Source organism: Cnephaeus nilssonii (assembly GCF_951640355.1).
Source record: "Cnephaeus nilssonii genome assembly, chromosome: 19".
Taxonomy (NCBI): domain Eukaryota; kingdom Metazoa; phylum Chordata; class Mammalia; order Chiroptera; family Vespertilionidae; genus Cnephaeus; species Cnephaeus nilssonii.
In genome coordinates this window covers 7,136,889-7,156,256 of record NC_137090.1, presented here as the reverse complement: position 1 = coordinate 7,156,256, position 19,368 = coordinate 7,136,889, and the positions used below count along the sequence as shown (strand labels likewise).

At 44.8% G+C, this 19,368-nt stretch overlaps 1 protein-coding gene across 2 annotated transcripts in view; it reads left to right on the top strand.

Moving 5' to 3' along the window:
• Positions 1 to 19,368, top strand: part of MAP2K6 (mitogen-activated protein kinase kinase 6) — a 114,764-nt gene that overhangs the window by 3,360 nt on the left and 92,036 nt on the right. Inside the window, exon 1 of one of the 2 annotated variants that reach the window (XM_079797000.1) lies at positions 18,931 to 19,191. The exons of the other annotated variant lie outside the window; for it this stretch is intronic. Within the exon in view, the coding sequence (XP_079653126.1) occupies positions 19,176 to 19,191 (16 nt within the window). The 5' untranslated portion in view covers positions 18,931 to 19,175. Of the gene's footprint in view, positions 1 to 18,930; positions 19,192 to 19,368 lie in introns of those variants that run through there. 2 annotated transcript variants of the gene reach the window in all.

Here is a 19,368-nt window from a genome sequence, read left to right as displayed (position 1 = left end):
TGAGAACGGCACCCTAGTATGGGAGGAGTTGCAATAGTGTCTTTTCCCCCTCGCCTACCTCACCACCTTGCAATGCCGAGAAGTGAGGCTATCTTGTTTAGGTACGTATTTCTATGTTACTCCACTGAACAGAGAAACCTGAGCTGGCTATGGATAAAGATATCGTTTGAATAAATAGGAAGGCATTCTCCTTATGAGCTTGCTACCCACTGGAGCAGGTTTCCTAGGAACAGGACTGACCTTCATCAAGATATATTCAGTAGATTGTACAGAAGATTGAGTGAACAGAATTGAAGAGGCAGGAGCACTGTCCTCAAAGACTGTCTCTCCCTTGATGTCATGATAAGCAAAACAACAAACATAAATCCGACCAACATTTATGAAATACTCCCCATGTGCGAGATACTGCTTTAGCCAGAAAAAAAATCTCTGCCCTCAGGAAGCTCCCCTTGGGAGGGAGCAGGGAGCAGAGCAGGCGGGGCAGTCCGTGAGGAAAACGAAGAAATAAACAATAGGGTAGATTCAAAAGTGATAGATGCTATGGAGAAAAATGAAAACATCAAGAAGCCGAGGGACAGAGGGCTGCAGGTCTAATGAGCGTGGACAGAGAAGGTCACTTTGAGGGGATATCTGAACAAAGACCTAAAGGCAGAGAAGGAGCGAGCCCTCAGGATATGGAGTGGGGTGGGGAGGGGAGGATGTTCCAGGTAGAAGACCCTGAGGCAGGGAACACCTGGAGGAATGACAGACCAGCTGGCCTCTGCAGCAGGAGGAGGAACAAGGTCAAGAGGTAATGGGACTGAAGATGAAGACTGACCTTCCTGGGTCCAGTGAGCCAGAGTCACGTCCTCGTGTTCACTCTGGGAGAGATCAGGAGCCGCTGGAGAATTTTAAATAAGGAAGGGCTGTGACCTGTCTTACATGTTAAAAGGATCACCAGGAAAAACAACAACAAACACACAGCAACGTTAATCAACAATGAAAGGGCCCACAAGAAAGAGAAGAGTCTACGGAGGAAACCCAAGAAGTGCTTGGCTCTAAACTGCTCCTAGGACTCCCCCCCGCCCCCCCCCCCCCCGTCCCCTCCCCTCCCATTGCCCTCCTTTCAAAAAGCCATAGTGAAAAACATCCTCTCCAAATCGGGAGACTAACTCATGGAGTTGGCTCATTGACCTTTTTTTATTTTTTTTCTCTTTGAAATGAGGATTAGAAAAACGGTTTATTTTGGGGTTTGCATCCAATTCCAATGTGTGTGTGTGTGTGTGTGTGTGTGTGTGTGTGTGTGTGGTGTTTCCCCCACACCACTAAGCAGGACTCAGGACAACAACTGCTGCCTTAGAGTTCATCTCCATACAGACACTTTCTGCCCAGAGGCAGCCTCAGATTCCACAGGCTCCCTCCCACAGACCGCCCTCCCTTCAGGCGCCAATCCCAAGTCCAGGCTGTTTGGGATCTGTGCTTCTGATCAACTGGCTGCAGATTGGAAGTTCCCAGGAACCCTGTTTGGACTTCTGACTCCAGTCACAAGTCCAGGCTGTCACCTGTGTTATGAATGATCATAATTAGCTAGTTATTCGTATTAATTACTGGAAGAGAGCAAAGGGGAGGCCAGACATGATAAGCACGGTCATCTGGGCAGCTTCCCTGGGAAGCGTTCATGCTCCCATCCATTCCCTGCAAATCCCTGGGCAGAGGGATCGAACAGAGGGGGAGGTGGGCACATGCGCAGGGAAGTCAGGCTTGCCTGTCAGTCTAGCCTGAGAAACCATGGGTTGGCTAGAAGGGTGGACCCCAATGCAAGCCTGGGAAATCCTGGAAAGTTAAAATCCCCAAAGAGTTCGCTCTCCTCTTCTGCTTGCTCTTGCCTTAACACACACACACACACACACACACACACACACACACACACACACTGAGTGGCCAGATTATTATGATCTCTGAATGCATAATAATCTGGCCACTCAGTGTATTTGTATCTCAAATGGGTACCAAAAGTATTCTAGACTTTTGCTGGAGATCAACCACCTATTTGCCCTGAGCTTTCTATCAGCCAGTGCAAAGGGGAAAACTGATCAGGTGCACGATTTATAGTATCTTTGATATCAAATAAATGAGGTACTCAAGAGAAATACACTGAGTGGCCAGGTTATTATGCGTTCAGAGATCATAATAATCTGGCCACTGAGTGTGTATAATATATATTTCAGAGAGGAAGGGAGAGGGAGAGAGATAGAAACATCAATGATGAGAGAGAATCGTTGATCAGCTGCCTCCTGCAGGCCCCGGGCCCGAAACCTTCAGTCCGCAGGCCGATGCTCTATCCACTGAGCCAAACCAGCTAGGGCCATTGCTCTTGCCTTCTTGTTCCCCCTTTCTCTCTTGCTCCGTGACATGCACTCGCCTGTCATATGGCCTTAAGCAACCACATGGCTCAGGGCCACCAGGACCCCACACGCAATGGACTGCAGCTGGGAACCCAAGCTAAGTCTGTTTATTGCTGGACTGGCCTGGACGTTAACATGGAGCGGAAATTCTGCGCTGTGGCCTTCATTCTCGCCCCGCTGAAGACAAGATTGGACTTCTGCTATGACAACATGGACAGAGATCGGACCTTCGAGGGGACCCCCTTCCTTATACATCAGCAATAAAGCTTTCCACGAAACCCCACCCTCGGGGGGGGGGGGCGGGACATATTTTTACTACGTGGCACCCCAAGAACTCCACTTCTGCTGCGAACACCTGACTTCTGACCGGAGGTTCCCACGACCCCCTTCTTGGGTTGGACTAATTTGCCAGAGCAGCTCAGGGAACTCAGGAAATCTATTCACTCACTAGATTACCGGTTTATTGCCCTGGATCTTAAAGGCTGCCAGTCAAAGGCCAGATGGAGCGACACAGAAGGCACGAATAAAGAAGCTCTGCCCTCACGGAGCTTGGGGCCCAGCACGGTGGCATGGCGAAATGCAGAATCCTAGGCCCCACGCCAAGCCTCCTGACTCTGCATTTTCAACAAGTCCCCAGGAAATGTCGACGATGTTAACGTTGGAGAAGGAGCCGCCGTCCGCAAAGCTCTCACTAAAAGAAAGTTGTCGGGAATCGCCTATTTCAGGGAGCATGTCATTTTCTTTAAAAGGACGTCTTTTCAATCACGAAACGACTTAGGGAAATAGCACCCAGGGGCGCTTCTGAAGGCTCGGTCACACGATTCAGATGTTCAGAGAATTCAGGAACAGAGAATCAGAAGTGAAAGCACGGTGTTAACTCGGAACCTGTTTGAACCGAGAGCAGCACAGCCATGAGCATTCTAGTTAAAGAACCGGATGTGCTCGCCGCCTTGACCTGGATGCGGCAATAAGGATACAACGCACCACAGGGAGGAGGGGAGGGAGAGCACCCCGATGCTTGCAGCAACAGTAGATAAATGCTTCCCAAGTCTGAAGCGTGTCATGTTTTCGGAAAGCATCATGACTCCGAAGGCTCAATGTTTTTAACATTGACATCTGCGCTTTGGTTTGATTAACCGTAGAGACATATTTTAGGAAATGAGTTTTCCTGTGATAAAGAGACATGCGAAGTTCAACAGCTCCCTCAATTTCACTTCCTTTTCTTTTTCGTACAGTAAATTCAAGAACATTTAGTCTTTTCATTACAATAGCGTTTATAGATACCATTTTCACACAGATATTTTTCTCTTTCTAGCTACCCATCCACCACCAATGTTTTATCTGTCCATATACAAAAATCAAATAAAAAGTAAGTAAGAGAAATCATGTTTCATTAAGGGATTCAGTCACACAAAAAATTAATTGCTTTGTGTTTTCACTGAAAATTAAACCCTTGGTACCCAGGGGGATTTTCTGGGTCGTGTCAGCTGCTTCTTGGAATCCTCCTGCAGGACTTGCTGATACTGTTGTTGCAACTGTTCTCTTTTCACAAAGGCACATTATGCGAGGCAACACCAAGCCTGCCGAACAACTGCCCAAGCTAACCGTCAGGCCTCAAACATTATTCCCTGTCCCTTCACTGATCTCAATGAGTTTAAGGTGTAATAATTACAAAGGGAATAAATAGCCTCTCTGACTAATCATGATTCATGATACACAGATGGCCATCAAACTCTCTATAAATTTGATACAAACGATGACCCTTCATTCAGACACAAGTGCCCCCAAATGAAATCACCCAGAGATGTTTCGCAGAGGCAGATGTGCCTAGCAGTTAAGATTGAGCTTGAAGGTTGGAACACACTGGGTTCCGATCTGGAGTCTTCTTCTTGCTGGCTGGGATAAGGTCTGAGAGGCTAACGAGAGGCTATCTGGACTGAGGAGGGCAGTGGTTAGGCAGATCCTGCATGGCTACTTCTAGGTCAGTGGAGTGACCTTGGCCTTTTCTCTGAGTGCAATGGAAGCCGTTGAAAGACTGTGAGCAGAGGAATGGCATAATCCACCTTGCTAGCGAAACAGGGTAACTTTGCTCAGCTGTGCTGAGAACAGCATGAGGAGGGGCACATGTCTTCGGAGAAAGAAAAGAGGTGGCTCGGGCCAGTGTGGTATCTGGAAACACCGAGAGAAAGGCACATCATTTCAAGATGGTTTTCTTCCCCTGGATTTGCTAAGGGTTGACCGGGGGTATGAGAGAATGAGAGGAATTAAGAATGTCTCCACAGTTTTGCCAAGAGCAACTGGAAACATGGAGTTGCTACTTACTGATATACGTTGAGTGATCATCTCATTCTCTGTCCAAACGATGCCACTTTTGTGAAAGGGAATACCACACGCCTGAGAACACGTGTGTAAACCGGGACTGCTTGGGAAACCTGCTCATCCTGGAGCCTGGTTACCGGTGGTGGTTTACCTCCGTCGGGACATGTGGCCGTGTCTGAAGACACTTGTGGTTGTCACATCTAGGTGGCTGCTACTAGCACCCACTGGGCAGAGGTGACAGGCGCAAAGGACAGCATCCTGTGACAAAGAATTACCTGGTCCAAAATGTCAGCAGCACCAAGGTTGGGAAGAGAACGAGAAGGCCACGTTTGCTGACATGAATTGAGATAAAGAGCCTCTACTGCAATTGAAGAGATAAATGATGAGGATGCTTGTTTATGATTTCTATCCAGCCTACTTCTAAAAAAAAGACACAAGGCCATTTACCCAGAAAAGGTAGATACCCGTGAACAGAGCAGACTAGTAAGAAGTTATACAACTGAAAGGATCTACTGAACTAGTTAGCCTTCATATTATGACCAGGATTTTATTGTGACCCTCAGCTACTCCTCAGCTGTCCTTTCCTTTACCAAAGGCTCTGGTCAGCTCCAAAATCATGGTGCTGTGGCCTCTCAGATTTCCAAAGTATATCTATAATAATAAAAGCATAATATGCTAATTAGACCGGACAGCCAAATGACCTTCCGGACGAAGCCATTGCAGCAGGGGCCGAGGAAGAGGCGGTTAGGGGCAATCAGGCAGGCAGGCAAGCAGTTAGGGGCGATCAGGCAGGCAGGCAGGCCAGTGGTTAGGAACCAGCAGTCCTGGATTGCAAGAGGGATTTCTGACTCAGTTTAGACCCAATCCTGCAGGGATCCCTGTGGGATCAGGCCTAAACTGGCAGTCGGACATCCCCAGAGAGGTCCCGGATTGCAAGAGAGTGCTGGCTGGGCTGAGAAACCCCCCTCCATGCACAAATTTCATGCACTGGGCCCCTAGTATGTATGTGTGTGTGTGTGTGTGTGTGTGTGTGTGTGTGTATGAAAAGGAAGTTGAAATGCAACGTTAAGAAAAATCATCACCATGATCACAACCCGCATAAATCCAGTGAGCAGAAATGGATCCTACAAGCAAAGCTCTTCCTATTCACAACCGACAGGTAAATCTCTTGGGGAAAAATAAGGTTATCAAGTGAGATGCCCACATTCGTGCTTCTCCCTACTGCATCTTCTCTCCTAAGCAGAACGAATGAACAAATAAATGAAACCACCATGAGAATGAGTGGCAGAACTCAAGAGGAGAGCTGCCTGATCTCCATAGCCATCCATGTTCCTCTTCATCTGTTGAGACCACCCAGGCAGTTAGAACTAAAATCACATACCAGCTGACTTAAAAGCAGTATTTAGTCCCTGTGTAGGTTCTTGCAGTTTTGTGCTTTCCTTCTCCCTGCCCCTCCTTCCCAAATTTAGCCACTGAATGAGGCAACTCCAATAGTTGGAGATATCTGAATGAGCCTGTTGGGTGTGTTTTTTTGGTTGTTGAAAATTTTAATATATTTTTATTCACTTCAGAGAGGAAGGGAAAAGGAGGGAAAGAGAGAAACATCAATAAGAGAGAATCATAGATCTGTTGCCTCTTGCACGACCCCACCCCTGGGGATCAAGCCCACAACCCAGACATATGCCCTGACTGGGCATCTAACTGCGAACCCTCCTGGTTCATAGGTTGACGCTGAACCACTGAGTCATGCCGGCCAGGCAAGCCTGTTGGTTTTGAACAGCTGGAATTTGAGAGTAACATCCCGACTATTAAGCGAATAAAGCATAGGTAAACTTTCAAACCAGCCCCAATTTTCTGCATTCAGGTCTAACTGACAAGGTTTTATAAACTCAAACCGTTGCTTGTCTCGATTCTCCTCTGGTGTCTGCTACTGGAGTCCCAAGCTTTAGCAAAATGGGCAAAAGTGCCCAACTACTCAAAGGTGCCCCCCAAGTTTTTTCTTGGGTGGGAATTACACTGAGACTTAGTTCTGCACGGCCCCCCTCCTTCTCCTTGTTTATACTCAGGCACACACGAGTATTGACAGCTATTCCATAACATGAAACCGGGCAGGGGTAGAGTGTGTACACATTCAGAACTCTGCCCTCTGTGCGGAATGGGACGGAAACAAGTTTCAGCAGGACTGTGCCCCCTAAGCTGAGGGGGCTCGGGGGGAGCGTGTGGAGAGAGAAATCTCTGTGTTCTGTGCCTTCAGGTTAGATTTCATGAAAAGGGAGGATTGCTATAGAGTCTCCGTGCTTCTCGCAGTCCACAGGTTCCCACGTGGGATTATTTTTCAGGGAGTCGTGAACGCTTAAATACGAACACTGTTTCGTGTATGTGGTGAGGGAAATAGTTCTCTCCCAAGGCACCACTGGTACAATTAAAGATCAGATGAAACCATGTAAACATTCAAGACCAGGCAAGCAAAGATACAGGGCTACTTGTGAACTCTGGGGTCTTCTACGTCGCTATTGTGTGCTCAAGTGCATGCCATGGTCTTGGGCAGAGTCATGGGAGAGGGTCCAGATGTGAGGCGTTTGTACTCTCAGCTCTGCACATCGCCCCAAAGCAAAACAAAACCAGCCAAGGGGCTATGCGGTGCCCCAAAGAGGAATAGAGTGCCCTTCTTCGATCCTCTCTTCACTTTTATTTAAAGACAACACATGGCCTGGCTGGCGTGGCTCCATGGTTGAGCATCCACCTATGAACCAGGAGGTCATGGTTTGATTCCTGGTCAGGGCACATGCCTAGGTTGTGGGCTCACTCCCCAGTGGATGGGGAGGTGAGGAGGCAGCCAATCAATGATTCTCTTTCATCATTGATGTTTCTATCTCTCTCTCTCCCTCTCCCTTCCTCTCTGAAATCCATAAAAATGTATTTTAAGGACAACACGTGGGTTCATTTCATTCACAAAGAGATTTATGTCCGCACCCTGAAGCCTAGACCAAGGATCATTAACAGATCAATTGGATACCTGTTTTCCCAAGAGTTAAAGATACTTCCCATTCAGAAGCCAAAATCCTTTCAGCCCTCCATCTGCTACGGCACTCCTGGTTAGTTACTACCTGCTAATGCGTGTTAAGAAATGTCTACATCCACTTTCTGAATACATGCAGTGGGCAGACTTCCCGTGACTCCTCATGGAGACTCTGTAAATCAAGCACACTTCATTCTCTAAATGTGACATAGAAAAAAAAATTTTTTTTATGTATTTGTAAAATTCAGGAGCGCTCATAACCTTGAGGGAAATTGGTCTTTGTTCTTGGAATATTACAAGCACATTGCATAAATTGTCTGTTCCAATGAATACAGAAATAGAACAAAGAGTGTGCACATATAGCAGCGTGAAAAATGATTTCATATTACTTGTTGTTCCGCTTCTAAAGCATTATACAGAATTGATTGAAGAGATAACTGGAATATCATCTTCCACAGCTCAGCTCTTCATCTTCCTCATGACGTATTTTAAAAAGGCCATTTTTAAGACACAAGGCTCAATTTTTTTTTTGTAAAGCGCACTGATAGATATTTATTTGCTCAGCTCTTATTTCAAGAACATTTTTTTAAAGGATTCTCAGTCTCTGTGAACATGAAATCTTAAAAATATGTACTTCATTTACCTCCACTTATTATCTATTCAAAATGAGCATTCATCATAAACTCCTAAAGTAATTCATTCAGATGAATTATAGTTACAAATTTAATGTACAGGGTGTGCAAAAGTAGGTTTACAGTTGTTCATATGGAACATAAGACAACAATTAATAAATAGTAGCACAATAAGAACTCTGTGTTTTGCACACTCACAACTGTAGACCTACTTTTGCCTCGCCCTGTATACATTTTTAGCTAAGTCAAAATTTAGCTGTGGAATCCATAATAACTGAAGAAAATAGGAACATCATGGACAGAAAGCAATAGAATATGCTACCTATGGGCTGCCTTATTGAATACTTAATCAAGTTTCAATATAATGCTGTCCTTTTGAAATCCGGAAGATTCTTACAGGATGATTTTCAGGTCTGGACTTCTCTTAACTTTGATAAAGGAAGACTACTTATTTTCTGCTTAAACTATTACATAGGTCCTCCTTTTCCCTCCATTGACTTCTTCCAGCTCGTTCTCATACCCCGCTTCCCCTCCCCTCAGGCCTTCACCACCCCACTGTCTGTGTCCATGGGTTATGCATATATGCATACAAGTTCATTGGTTGATCTCTTTCCACCCACCCTCCCCTGCCTTCCCTTTGAGGTGCAAAAGTCTGTTCATGCCTCTATTTTTGATCATCAGCTTATTTGGTTCATTAGATTTCACATATGAGTGAGATCATGTGATACTTATCTTTCTCGGACTGGCTTAGTTCACTTGTCATAATACTCTCCAGGTCTATCCATGCTGCTGCAATACTTATTTTCTGTGTAAGTTCTTTAACTCACTATGATGGGAAGTAAAATATTTTAGATGAAAACTATCTAGTTTTTTTTGTTTGTTTTTTTGGTTCTTGTGGGTCATTTTGCATAGATATGAAACAATTTTTAAAAAACATAGAATTAAGCAATAAATCTTGCTAAAAGCTTCTCTATTTTAAAATACTAATAAAATATCTCCAATACATACTTAAAGCCCCTTACTGTTTAGTTATTCGATTAACTAAGCTGCTGGAAAACATATTTTGGTGATTTAAAAAATATACCTAAAATAACTTTTAAAATTGAGCTACTTAATGAGTTAAATAATAAAATGGCAGCAACAACTATAATGTTTACAAGACAAAAGTTGATACAAAGGCAATGAATGTAAGAAATATATAGAGATAAAATGGAGCATTTAGAATATTAAGGTACTAATGCATTCAAAAGATTAGAAAGAACCAAAATAATGTTCTCAGTATATCCTATCTAATAAAAGGGTAATATGCAAATTAACCATCACTCTGTCACAAAGATGGCGGTGCCCATAGCCACAAGATGGCGGCGCCCAGTCCCCTCAGCCTCGTTGGAGTCCCCCAATCCTGGGGGGGGCTGCTGCTGAGAGTGGGAGGCGTGAACAGCATGGCGGAATGCTTGCTTTGTCATTGCAGCGACGGAGGGCCTCTGGGCAGCAGGCACGGAGCAGCCGGGATGGGACGCTTGCTTTATCACCACGGTGACACCCCGGCCGCGGAGGGCCTCTGGGGGACGGGGCCGCGGAGGGCCTCTGGGGGACGGGGCCGGCCCGCAGCCTCCGCAGCCGAGCGCAGGCCAGAGAGGAGACGGCAGGCCCGCCTCCCACGGAAGCAGCGCGGCTCCCTCCAGGCTCCCGTGGAATCAGCGCGGCTCCTGGTGGCGTGCTGCGGTCCCACCAGCTCTCGCGGAAGCGGCGGGCGGCCTCCTGCACGCGATATCGCACGATGGGCTACTAGTTTCTTTAATAAGATATATAATAACTGATCTTTGAAGCCTGACAACTCTTTTCACCTCTCATTAACTACTAGTATACTCCCTGCTGCTTGCTATGTTAATCTATCCCGCCAAAGGCCTATATACTTCATGCCTGAGCTATTCATTATGACATTATCCCGCCAAAGGCCTATATACTTCATGCCTGAGCTATTCAGCTGCCCTTTAAGTCCATTCCACACTGTGGAATGGCATTGTTTTCTCCAGAGGGCCTCCATTTACTCTAAACAAGCATTTTCAGTGTTGTGACTTGCTACAATAAGAAAACATTTCTTTTCTCTTTCCCTTCCATTAAACTAAGCATTCCTAGTCCTATTTCCTTATGACGATGGTAACGTTCTTCTAATTTCAAAGCTTTCTTATCTCTCCTGTCTTGGTAGGTCACGTGCAGTGACATCCCAGTGTTCTTCTATTTCAAATACAGTATCTTCATTCTCCAGGAGCCAATGCCTGGACACCTAATAGAAATAATAATACCCTACTGCCTCAATAGCTAATGGCCATTGACATCGAAGGCACTCTTCTTAGAGCGTTAGGTGTATCAATTCACTGAATCTTCCCAACTACCCCAGGAGGTCAGTACTCTTTTCCTTACCTTTACACAGATAGGAAACTGAGGCACAGGGAAGTGACCTGTTTAGTCCAAGTCATAGAACTAGCCATTAGAAGAGCCGGGAGTCTAAACTGGGAATCAAAAAAATCTGAATCAAGTTGACTCCTCCATGATGATAAACATCGAAGCAGGAACTTATAGATACAGGAATAAATAGAGGGATGTATTTCACATTTGAGGTGCCTTTTTACTCACATTCTGCGTTATAATAATTTTTTTATCCTAGCTTGGGAGATGGCCAGATGTCATAATCATACGCTGCTTCCTTTTTTTATTCTATCCACAAAGTCACAAACTTATACTGTGGATGGACTTCAGTTTCTCTCGTTTTAAACTGAGATGCACTTTGGCTTGGCACCTGGAGTAAGAACTAATATTGTGAAGTCTATAAATCCTTTAAAGATTTTTTTTTACATAGCATATTTTATTTTTTAAAATCTTTATTGTTGAAAGTATTATATAGGTCCTCCTTTTCCCCCCATTAACCTCTTCCAGCCTGCTCCTGTTCCACCTCCACCCCCAGGCTCTCACCACCCCCATTGTGTCCATGGATTTACATAGCATATTTTTAATCTACCCAAAATTAATGAGCCATTAAAAGTTAAGAGCCAAGAATTATGTTTGTACACAAAGCACTATCTGGATATTTAAAAAATACATTCAAATGTCTATCAAAAACCTGTAGAATAAGCTTCCTAAATCATGGATCTCATGGAAATAAGTTTAAGAAAATTATACCCACAATTCCCTAGATTTTTCTTTGAAATTTCCACAAGCATTCCAAAATGTATTCACAGTGCCAGATGGTGTTACCATACACCCGTTTCTTTATATATGTAGCACCCAATTTGGCAATGTACCCCCAAACTGTTTAATAAATGCATTTTGTTATTTATTTGGATTCATAAACACCAGAAACCAAAGGGTAAATAAGGCCCTGAGAAAGGAAATCTCTCATTATCTTTGAGGTTATCTTCATCTCCCATCTAAATGCCAGTCAGGTAAGGCTACTGGAAAGGGGCTTTAAAATAGACAACCGCCAAAGAATTCCAGAGGCAGCAGTGTGCAGGCTAGCATACCTTTGCTGTTACACTCTTTTACTAGAGGCCCGGTGCATGAAAATTCATGCTCTAGAGGGGGGTCCCTCAGCCTGGCTTGCCCCCTCTCACAGTCGGGGAGCCATCAGGGGCAGGAGGCGACCCAGCAATCAGGGGAAGGCGATGCCCCATCACACCTCTGCTGCTGCCAATGCCGGCAGCACAAGTCTCGGCCGGCCCTGGTTACCTGCACCTCAGGCCGGCCCTGGGCAGCTGGGAGGCTGAGGGGACTGGGGGACTCCGGAGGCAGGCGTGCGGAGCGGCTGGGCCCGACTGGGGCACCGCCATCTTGTGGCTGTGGGTGCCACCATCTTTGAGGGCGTGACAGCCAATTAGCATATTCCCTCTTTATTGGCTGTGGGGGCTGCCATCTTTGAGGGCAGGGCAGTCAATTAGCATATTTCCTCTTTATTAGATAGGACTAGAGGCCCTTTGCATGAAGATTCGTGCAATAGGCCTTCCTTCCCCTGGCTGCCGGCACCGGTTTTCCTCCGGCACCCGGGACCCAGGCCTTTGCTCTGGCCACAGCAGAGAAGCCAAGCCTCTTCAGTCTTCAGTCTTTGCTTGGACCAGAGCCTTCAGTCTTCACTCCGTGCCTGCGTATGCAAATTAACCTTCCATCTTTGTTGGGTTAATTTGCATACTCACTCTTGATTGGCTGGTGGGCATTGCGATGGTACGGTCAACTTGTATATTTCTCTTTTATTAGTGTAGATAATATAGCAGACAGAACCATGAACAGGCCCGGAGCATGTAGGTCATGCTGTTGCACCATAAAGAGGTCAACCTTGCCCAACTGGTGTGGCTCAGAGATTGAGCATTAACCCAGGAGCCAAGAGGTCCCCGGTTGGATTCCCAGTCAGGTCACATTGCCAAGTTGCAGGCTCTATCCCCAGTCTGGGGGGTGCAGGAAGCAGCTAATCAATGATTTTCTCTCATCATTGATGTTTCTTTCTCTCCCGCTCCCTTCCTCTCTCTCTCTCTAAAAAAAAAAAGAGGTCAACCTTAACTTTAACCTCTTTATGGTAGGAAGCCCAATTGATAAAATACCACTAAATGTTCATTATATTCTCAAATAGCTACTTTCTAATAGGATACAATAATCTAATATGTATAAAATACTATTTGTTTATGCAATATATTAATTTAGAACATATTAGAATCCATTGTTTTTATAAGTGTGGCCCACTAATAAAATTATTAGTCTACCCACTTCAAAAGAGAATATAGAAAATCAGTAGTATTTGCTGCTTATCTGCCATATGCTGTTACTTATAAAAATTCCCTTTGGACACTCATCCTAACGTAACAATTAAGAAAATGTTAATTTATCAGGTTATCTCTAGTTATTTCTATACCATGGTCGTTCAGTTTCCTAATTTTCTGTGGATTTGTGAACATTTCCTATAACCTGTATGTATCACCTACCTAAAATATTTCCCAGAATATTTTATAGTTGTTGTTGTTTTTTTTAAGTCTAGCAGGTCAGTATGACCTGAATTATTCAGGTCTGTGACTGAGGCCTAGAGCCATCTATTAATATCGATATCAACAGATCAAGGAGCTTTGAAAGGCACAACACTTTGTCCTATATCAGTGTTTCTAACTCATCCTCAGATAGCACAGCATTTAGTGAATTGTCACAGTGTGTTGGCTCAAGTACAGAGTGTAATGGAGACACACAGATTTATTTTGGACTTTATAAGTCCTGAATTGAGCTTGTCCTATTCATAACTAATATAAAATGAAGCAAAATGTTACCAGTTACTCTTTGCCTGGAAGAGGCACAATTTTAGGGCATTTATTAAGAGCTGCCTAGCTTAAGACTAGATTGGATAGCCTAAGACTAGATTGGGTAGCCTAAGACTAGGTTGGATAGGTTAAAATAAGGAGCTAGGACTCAGAAGACAAGACTTTACATCTGCAGTGAAATCAGGTTTAAATCACATGTTTTTCCATCTTGTCCAAGTAAAGCAACAACATGGGCTGATGATAATAAACTGGGATAAATTGGGACAACCCATTTCACAGTATCACTGTAAGGATACAATGATGCTGTGTATGTGGAAAGAGCTTGCAAACTTTAAAATATTACAGAGATGTTATTAACATTGCCTACAAGATTTTCAGCTTCTCAGGCCAGGGATTATTATCTGTCCATTTTCTTAAACCCATACCACACCTGTCACAACTATAGGTCTTATGAAAAGCCTCTTACTTTTTATAAGGGGTCATAATAAACTGGAGTGCTTCCCTCTTCGTTTTTCTTTTGGTCCTTGGGACAAAAAGATTTGTGATACGTGTGTTTTATAGCAGGCATTGCCTGTATTGGATATTTTGATTTTTTTCTCAATCATTCTCTAGTTCACAGACCTAGTATTTAAACATACTAGGACCTGAATATCCTGAGAGATATGTAGGGAAAGTAAAACAGATGGAAAGTTAAATATACTCAAGGAAAACTGAGAGTTAATTTTTTCTTATATTTTGAGGTCCATGATTCTTACAATAAATGCTTAATTTAATGAATCTATGAAGAAATGTTTATAACAGGCTTGCTATTTACCGCCTGCTGTGCTATATAGGGTCTCCATCTTGTTCAACAGTATTCTGAAGGATTTTACAGTATATTTGTGGACTGAAGACTTTTGTAATAGAAACAGTTCAAGTACAGGGCATTTGGAAAAAAACTAAATCCCTTTGGAAATGCATTAATCAGTAACTGGGATTTATAGGAACATGTAGACAAGATCCATTTGTAAATCAGGGTTTGGACACTTATCCTGTAAAGGACAAGACAGTAAATATTTTAGGCTTTGTGGGCTAGACAGTCTCTGACACATTATTCAATTCTGTTGTAGTTCAAAAGCAGCCATAGACAATGAATAAGTGAATGGATGCAGCTGTGTTCCGATAAAACTTTATTTACAAAAAGAGCAGGCATGATGAATTTGGAGCATGAGCCATTATATGACAACTCCCATTATAAAGAAATTCTCCCAGCTCTTTCTGTAATTGAATAAATGTTCAATATGCACCTTTCATGTCTCCAGGGCATGAATCAGTCACCCTTGACCTTTGTAATACATCACCTTTGACAATGGAAATGGCAGCCACGACAAGATTCTTCATTCCTTTAAGGCTGAAAGTGAAGGTACAGTACAAACGTGGGGTTCTGGAGATGTTCTCTCTGGAAGAAGTGACAAAGTGAGATATCTGGGAATCTGGGTGCCAAGGTGCCATTCTTCTTGATCACCCTGTATAATGCAAGTCAGCAATTAATTCTGTGTGGAATGAGGAATGTTACAAAGGAGTTCCAAATTGTAACTTGAACCTCACATTTAGAACACAACCATTTATTTGGCTTTCTGTAGAGCTCTGACTTCTTCAGACTTCCAAAAGCCAAATAGGGCAGGATCAGAGAAGAAAATGAGTGAGTGTTATATGAGAAAAAGGAATATGTGTACATATATACACATGTGTAGCTCTACCTACTAGATATCAGCATCCTCACCCCCACCCCCTTGGTTATGACAACCAAAAACGTCTGTAGACATTGCTGAATGAACCCTGGGCGGGGAGGAGGGGGATGATGTAGGAGGGGGAAATGTTATCACTGGTTGTGACACCCTAAACCCACCACTTTGCCCACCCCACATATACCTCTAGAATAATTCTTTCCTAGCCAGTCTGACTGAACCTAAGAGCCTCTTTCCAAAAATCTAATCCCTGTAACCTGACAGCACAAGGCCTTCCACAGGTGTTCTAGTTTCTCTTGCAGTTGGAATCTAGTTTACTCCCATCATTGGAATCTAGTTTTTCTAGATTAGCCATGGTCATAGGTCCTGTCCTTACCTACTCCATTCATTATTTCAGCATGCATCTAAGCGCCTGCTATATTCTAGATCAGGGGTCCTCAAACTTTTTAAACAGGGGGCCAGTTCACTGTCCCTCAGACCGTTGGAGGGCCGGACTATAGTTTAAAAAAAAAAAACTATGAACAAATTCCTATGCACACTGCACATATCTTATTTTGAAGTAAAAAAACAAAACGGCAAAAACACCCGCATGTGGCCCGCGGGCCGTAGTTTGAGGACGCCTGTTCTAGATACTGGGCACTGGGCACACACGTCTCTCTCTGGTCTTCAGTAGTCCCGTCCAGTCTTCTGGGGGAGACAAATGCATACATGAACATCTGTCAGCCTTATGATGAGTGTTACGAGAGAGGTATGTGCAGGGTGCTACGCAATTGGGGAATATATTTCATTCACACTGAAGGTGGTCACAGAAAGTGGCCGAAAGGAAAGTGCCAGCTAAGCCAGCCGTAGCTTCAAGGACCAATCAGAATGCACTAGGTAGGGAAAGGACAAGGCCTGCAGGTAGAGGGAGTAGTGTATCGAAAAGCAAGGAGGAAGAAAACCTGGCTTCTGGCTATTGCATCAACATAGGGTGAGGAATGAAGCTGGATCGTAAGCAGGGGCCAGGTCTTGAGGAGCCAATGAAACCAGGCCAAGGGGTCTGCAAGTTGATCTTGAAGGTCCACTAGAAACCGGGGGAGAGAGAGTGCATCGGCCTTGCAATTTAGAAAGACCTGAAGTGCAGAAAATGACAAATGTGGGGGCTTCGAAGAAGGTGCTCAGGCCCCCCTCAAGATAAACATCTGGTGTACTGTCTAGTAAAAGAACAATCGCGCCAGATTTCACCCTTGCGAATCTCAACGTGGGAGGGATTCTTGTCCCAGGAACGTTGCCACAAACTGGCAAGCAGAGGACAGGCTCACAGCCCCTTCTTCCACCCAGGAATGTGGACAGAGGGAACCTTTCATCACCAAGGCAAGAAGAAAATCCCTTTCCTCTGGAATCTAGGACTTCACCGAGAGGCTGATTTCCCGATGGAAAGTCCAAATACTGTATTTTTCCCAGAAAGAAAGAAAAAATGGATAAAAGCTTCCTATTTTTAAATATATGGTTCGGCTAATTCATGGGTCAAAAGAGTTTTGCATGCCTGTGTCTTCGTGCACTGGCTGTTGAACAGCTCATCGTTTCTATGGGAATATGAATTTCAGGTTGACTTTCAGAACATGAGCCATTCGCCAGCCGTGAACTGTGCATGCCGCTGCAGGGAATGTGCGAGCAGAAATGACAGTAGTAAAATGCACCGGACAAGTTGTGATTAGAACTCCTCCATCAAGAAGGGAATCCGGGGCAAGTGAAGAGCAATACCGCTGACTGACGCCACATAACACGCACATGGAAGCGAGCTCTAGGCTGTTCAGGCCCTGCTGGGGCTAAGCGGGTCTGCGTGCTCTCCTAGGGCCTGCCACCTAGCAGGTGCTCCGTCAATGTTCGGAAAAGTGAGGTGGGTACACTGCAGTGGCTCTCCATACCCACATACCCGCTGGTTCGATGAGGCGCAGGAAAGCAAGGACGAGACAGGCAGCATGGACTTGCCCAGGACAGTGAAGTAAGCTAGCAAGTCCCTTTCTCTTAGGAGCAGAAGCCCATAGGAACACGAGGTGACTTCGATCACTTCATAATCATGTCAGTAGAGGGGATCAGCTTAAGTAAGTTAATGTGAGCCCCATGGCCTGTTGTGATTTGTTTTCAGAGCTATTTGTAGCTGAAACATGGGTAGCCTTCTTCCTTCTGGCTCATCCATTACTCAGAGGGCCCCAGCTTCCTAGAATTCTTCACGAAATTTCAATCGTAAGGGCCCCATTTTGCGTTTTCACTACTGACCTGATCTATCTCTTGCCTCTCCCGGTGGCAGCAGACAACGTTTCCTCCTTAAAGCGGCGCTGGGATGAAGCTATGGCCTCTTTTCAAAAACCTTCTCCCCACCTCTCAGACACCTGCAGAATCAAGTCCAAACCTCTAGCCTGCCTTTATGGCCCCGCAGAGCCCTCACCTGTAAATTCCACCCACCCCCACCACCTTTGTAGTCTAGTCAGTATGATATCCTCAGTGTTGCCTAAATAGAAGGTCTTCATTCCTCCACTGCGCTTGGCTCATACCCCAGAGGCCTGAAATTCTCAATTCTTCCCCCTCTGCCTTCAAAGCGCATTTCTGAGTCTGGTCCTGCTTGGTGCAGTAGAAGTCTGAGCTGATTTCAGCCCCCTCACTCCACTCCTTGCCTGGAATTATTCGATGCCCCCCAGTCCTCCATGAGCAATAGTGACAAGTGGAGGAATGACCCAAGGCCCTAGAAAGGCGCCTGGCACATTTTAGGAGCTCAACAAATGTCTGTTAATTTCGCTGAAGAAATTCAACAGATCAGATATTTGACACTGTGAATTTAAGATTATCACCCACTTTCTCCCTTTGACCAGGACTCCTCCTCCCTTCCTCCCCAGGTGAGAAAAAAGCATCTAAATATTTTAACTTTGATCAAGTTAGCTTTGATATATAAAAAGCAGAACTTCCTCTTTAACCACAGAAATATGAACTCCCACTCCACCCACCGCCTACTATTGAATTCAGGTTACTTGAAAATCACCGACCTGGATCATTTCTTACTAACTAAAACGTTGCATCTTCCCTGCAGTTGCAAAGGTAACCTTACCTCTAGCCAGCCAAGTCACCAACAGATTCTCCATGCGAGAAAAATGTTTTTGAAAATGGAGGTGTGAGTATAAAACACCCACAGGCAGGAACAGAACAACAGGTGCTGCCTGCAAACGCAGGACACCCAAACGGACCGTCTGAGGGAGCCAAAAGCTTTTAGCCAACATAATGTTCTTCAACTGTTGTTTCAGGGGCTTTTCGATAACAAAAGTCCCCTCTCCCCTTGGCCTTAACGTTTTTCGCTCCCCACTTACTGCTGAGTGAGTGTCTGACTTATCTGAGCCCAATCTTGGTCGTGGGCAGTCATCTCGCTCAGCGACCCGAGCAACCACGTTTCCTTAAATCAGAGCCCGGTGGACTCTGCCCGTGAACTACATTACCCAGCGGACCCCGCGCCCTTCGCAGGAAGGACGTCTGCGCACAAGATACTCAGTTCCAAGTTTGGAGCTTTTAGCTGCCAGCCCTGGCCCATCATGTAGCTGCAGCACAGCCTTCCCTAACGTTGCAACTGGGGGAAAAATCACTTTCCAGTCTGTTTTGCAAGGTGTGCATTTCCATCTTGATTCTCTGAAAGTCCATCTGCTGCATCGGTCAAGAGAAACTCCACTTGCATGAAGATTGCACGCCTGCAGCTTGCATCTTTGTTGCAAAACTAGCTACAGAAGAGAAGCAAGGCAAAGTCTTTTGTGCTCCCCTCCCCCATCAAAGGAAAGGGGAAAATGTCTCAGTCGAAAGGTAAGAGGCTATTTGCATCAATTGCAAAAATGCAAAGGGCTGTGCATGCATTTATGAATGCACGGATGCAATTTTCGCCTAGCGATTGCATGTTTAAGTTTGAGGTTTTCCACAGCTCAGTTGCATTTCCTGTTTAGTATGTGTCTTTTTTTTTTTTTTTTTTTTTTGCAGACACAG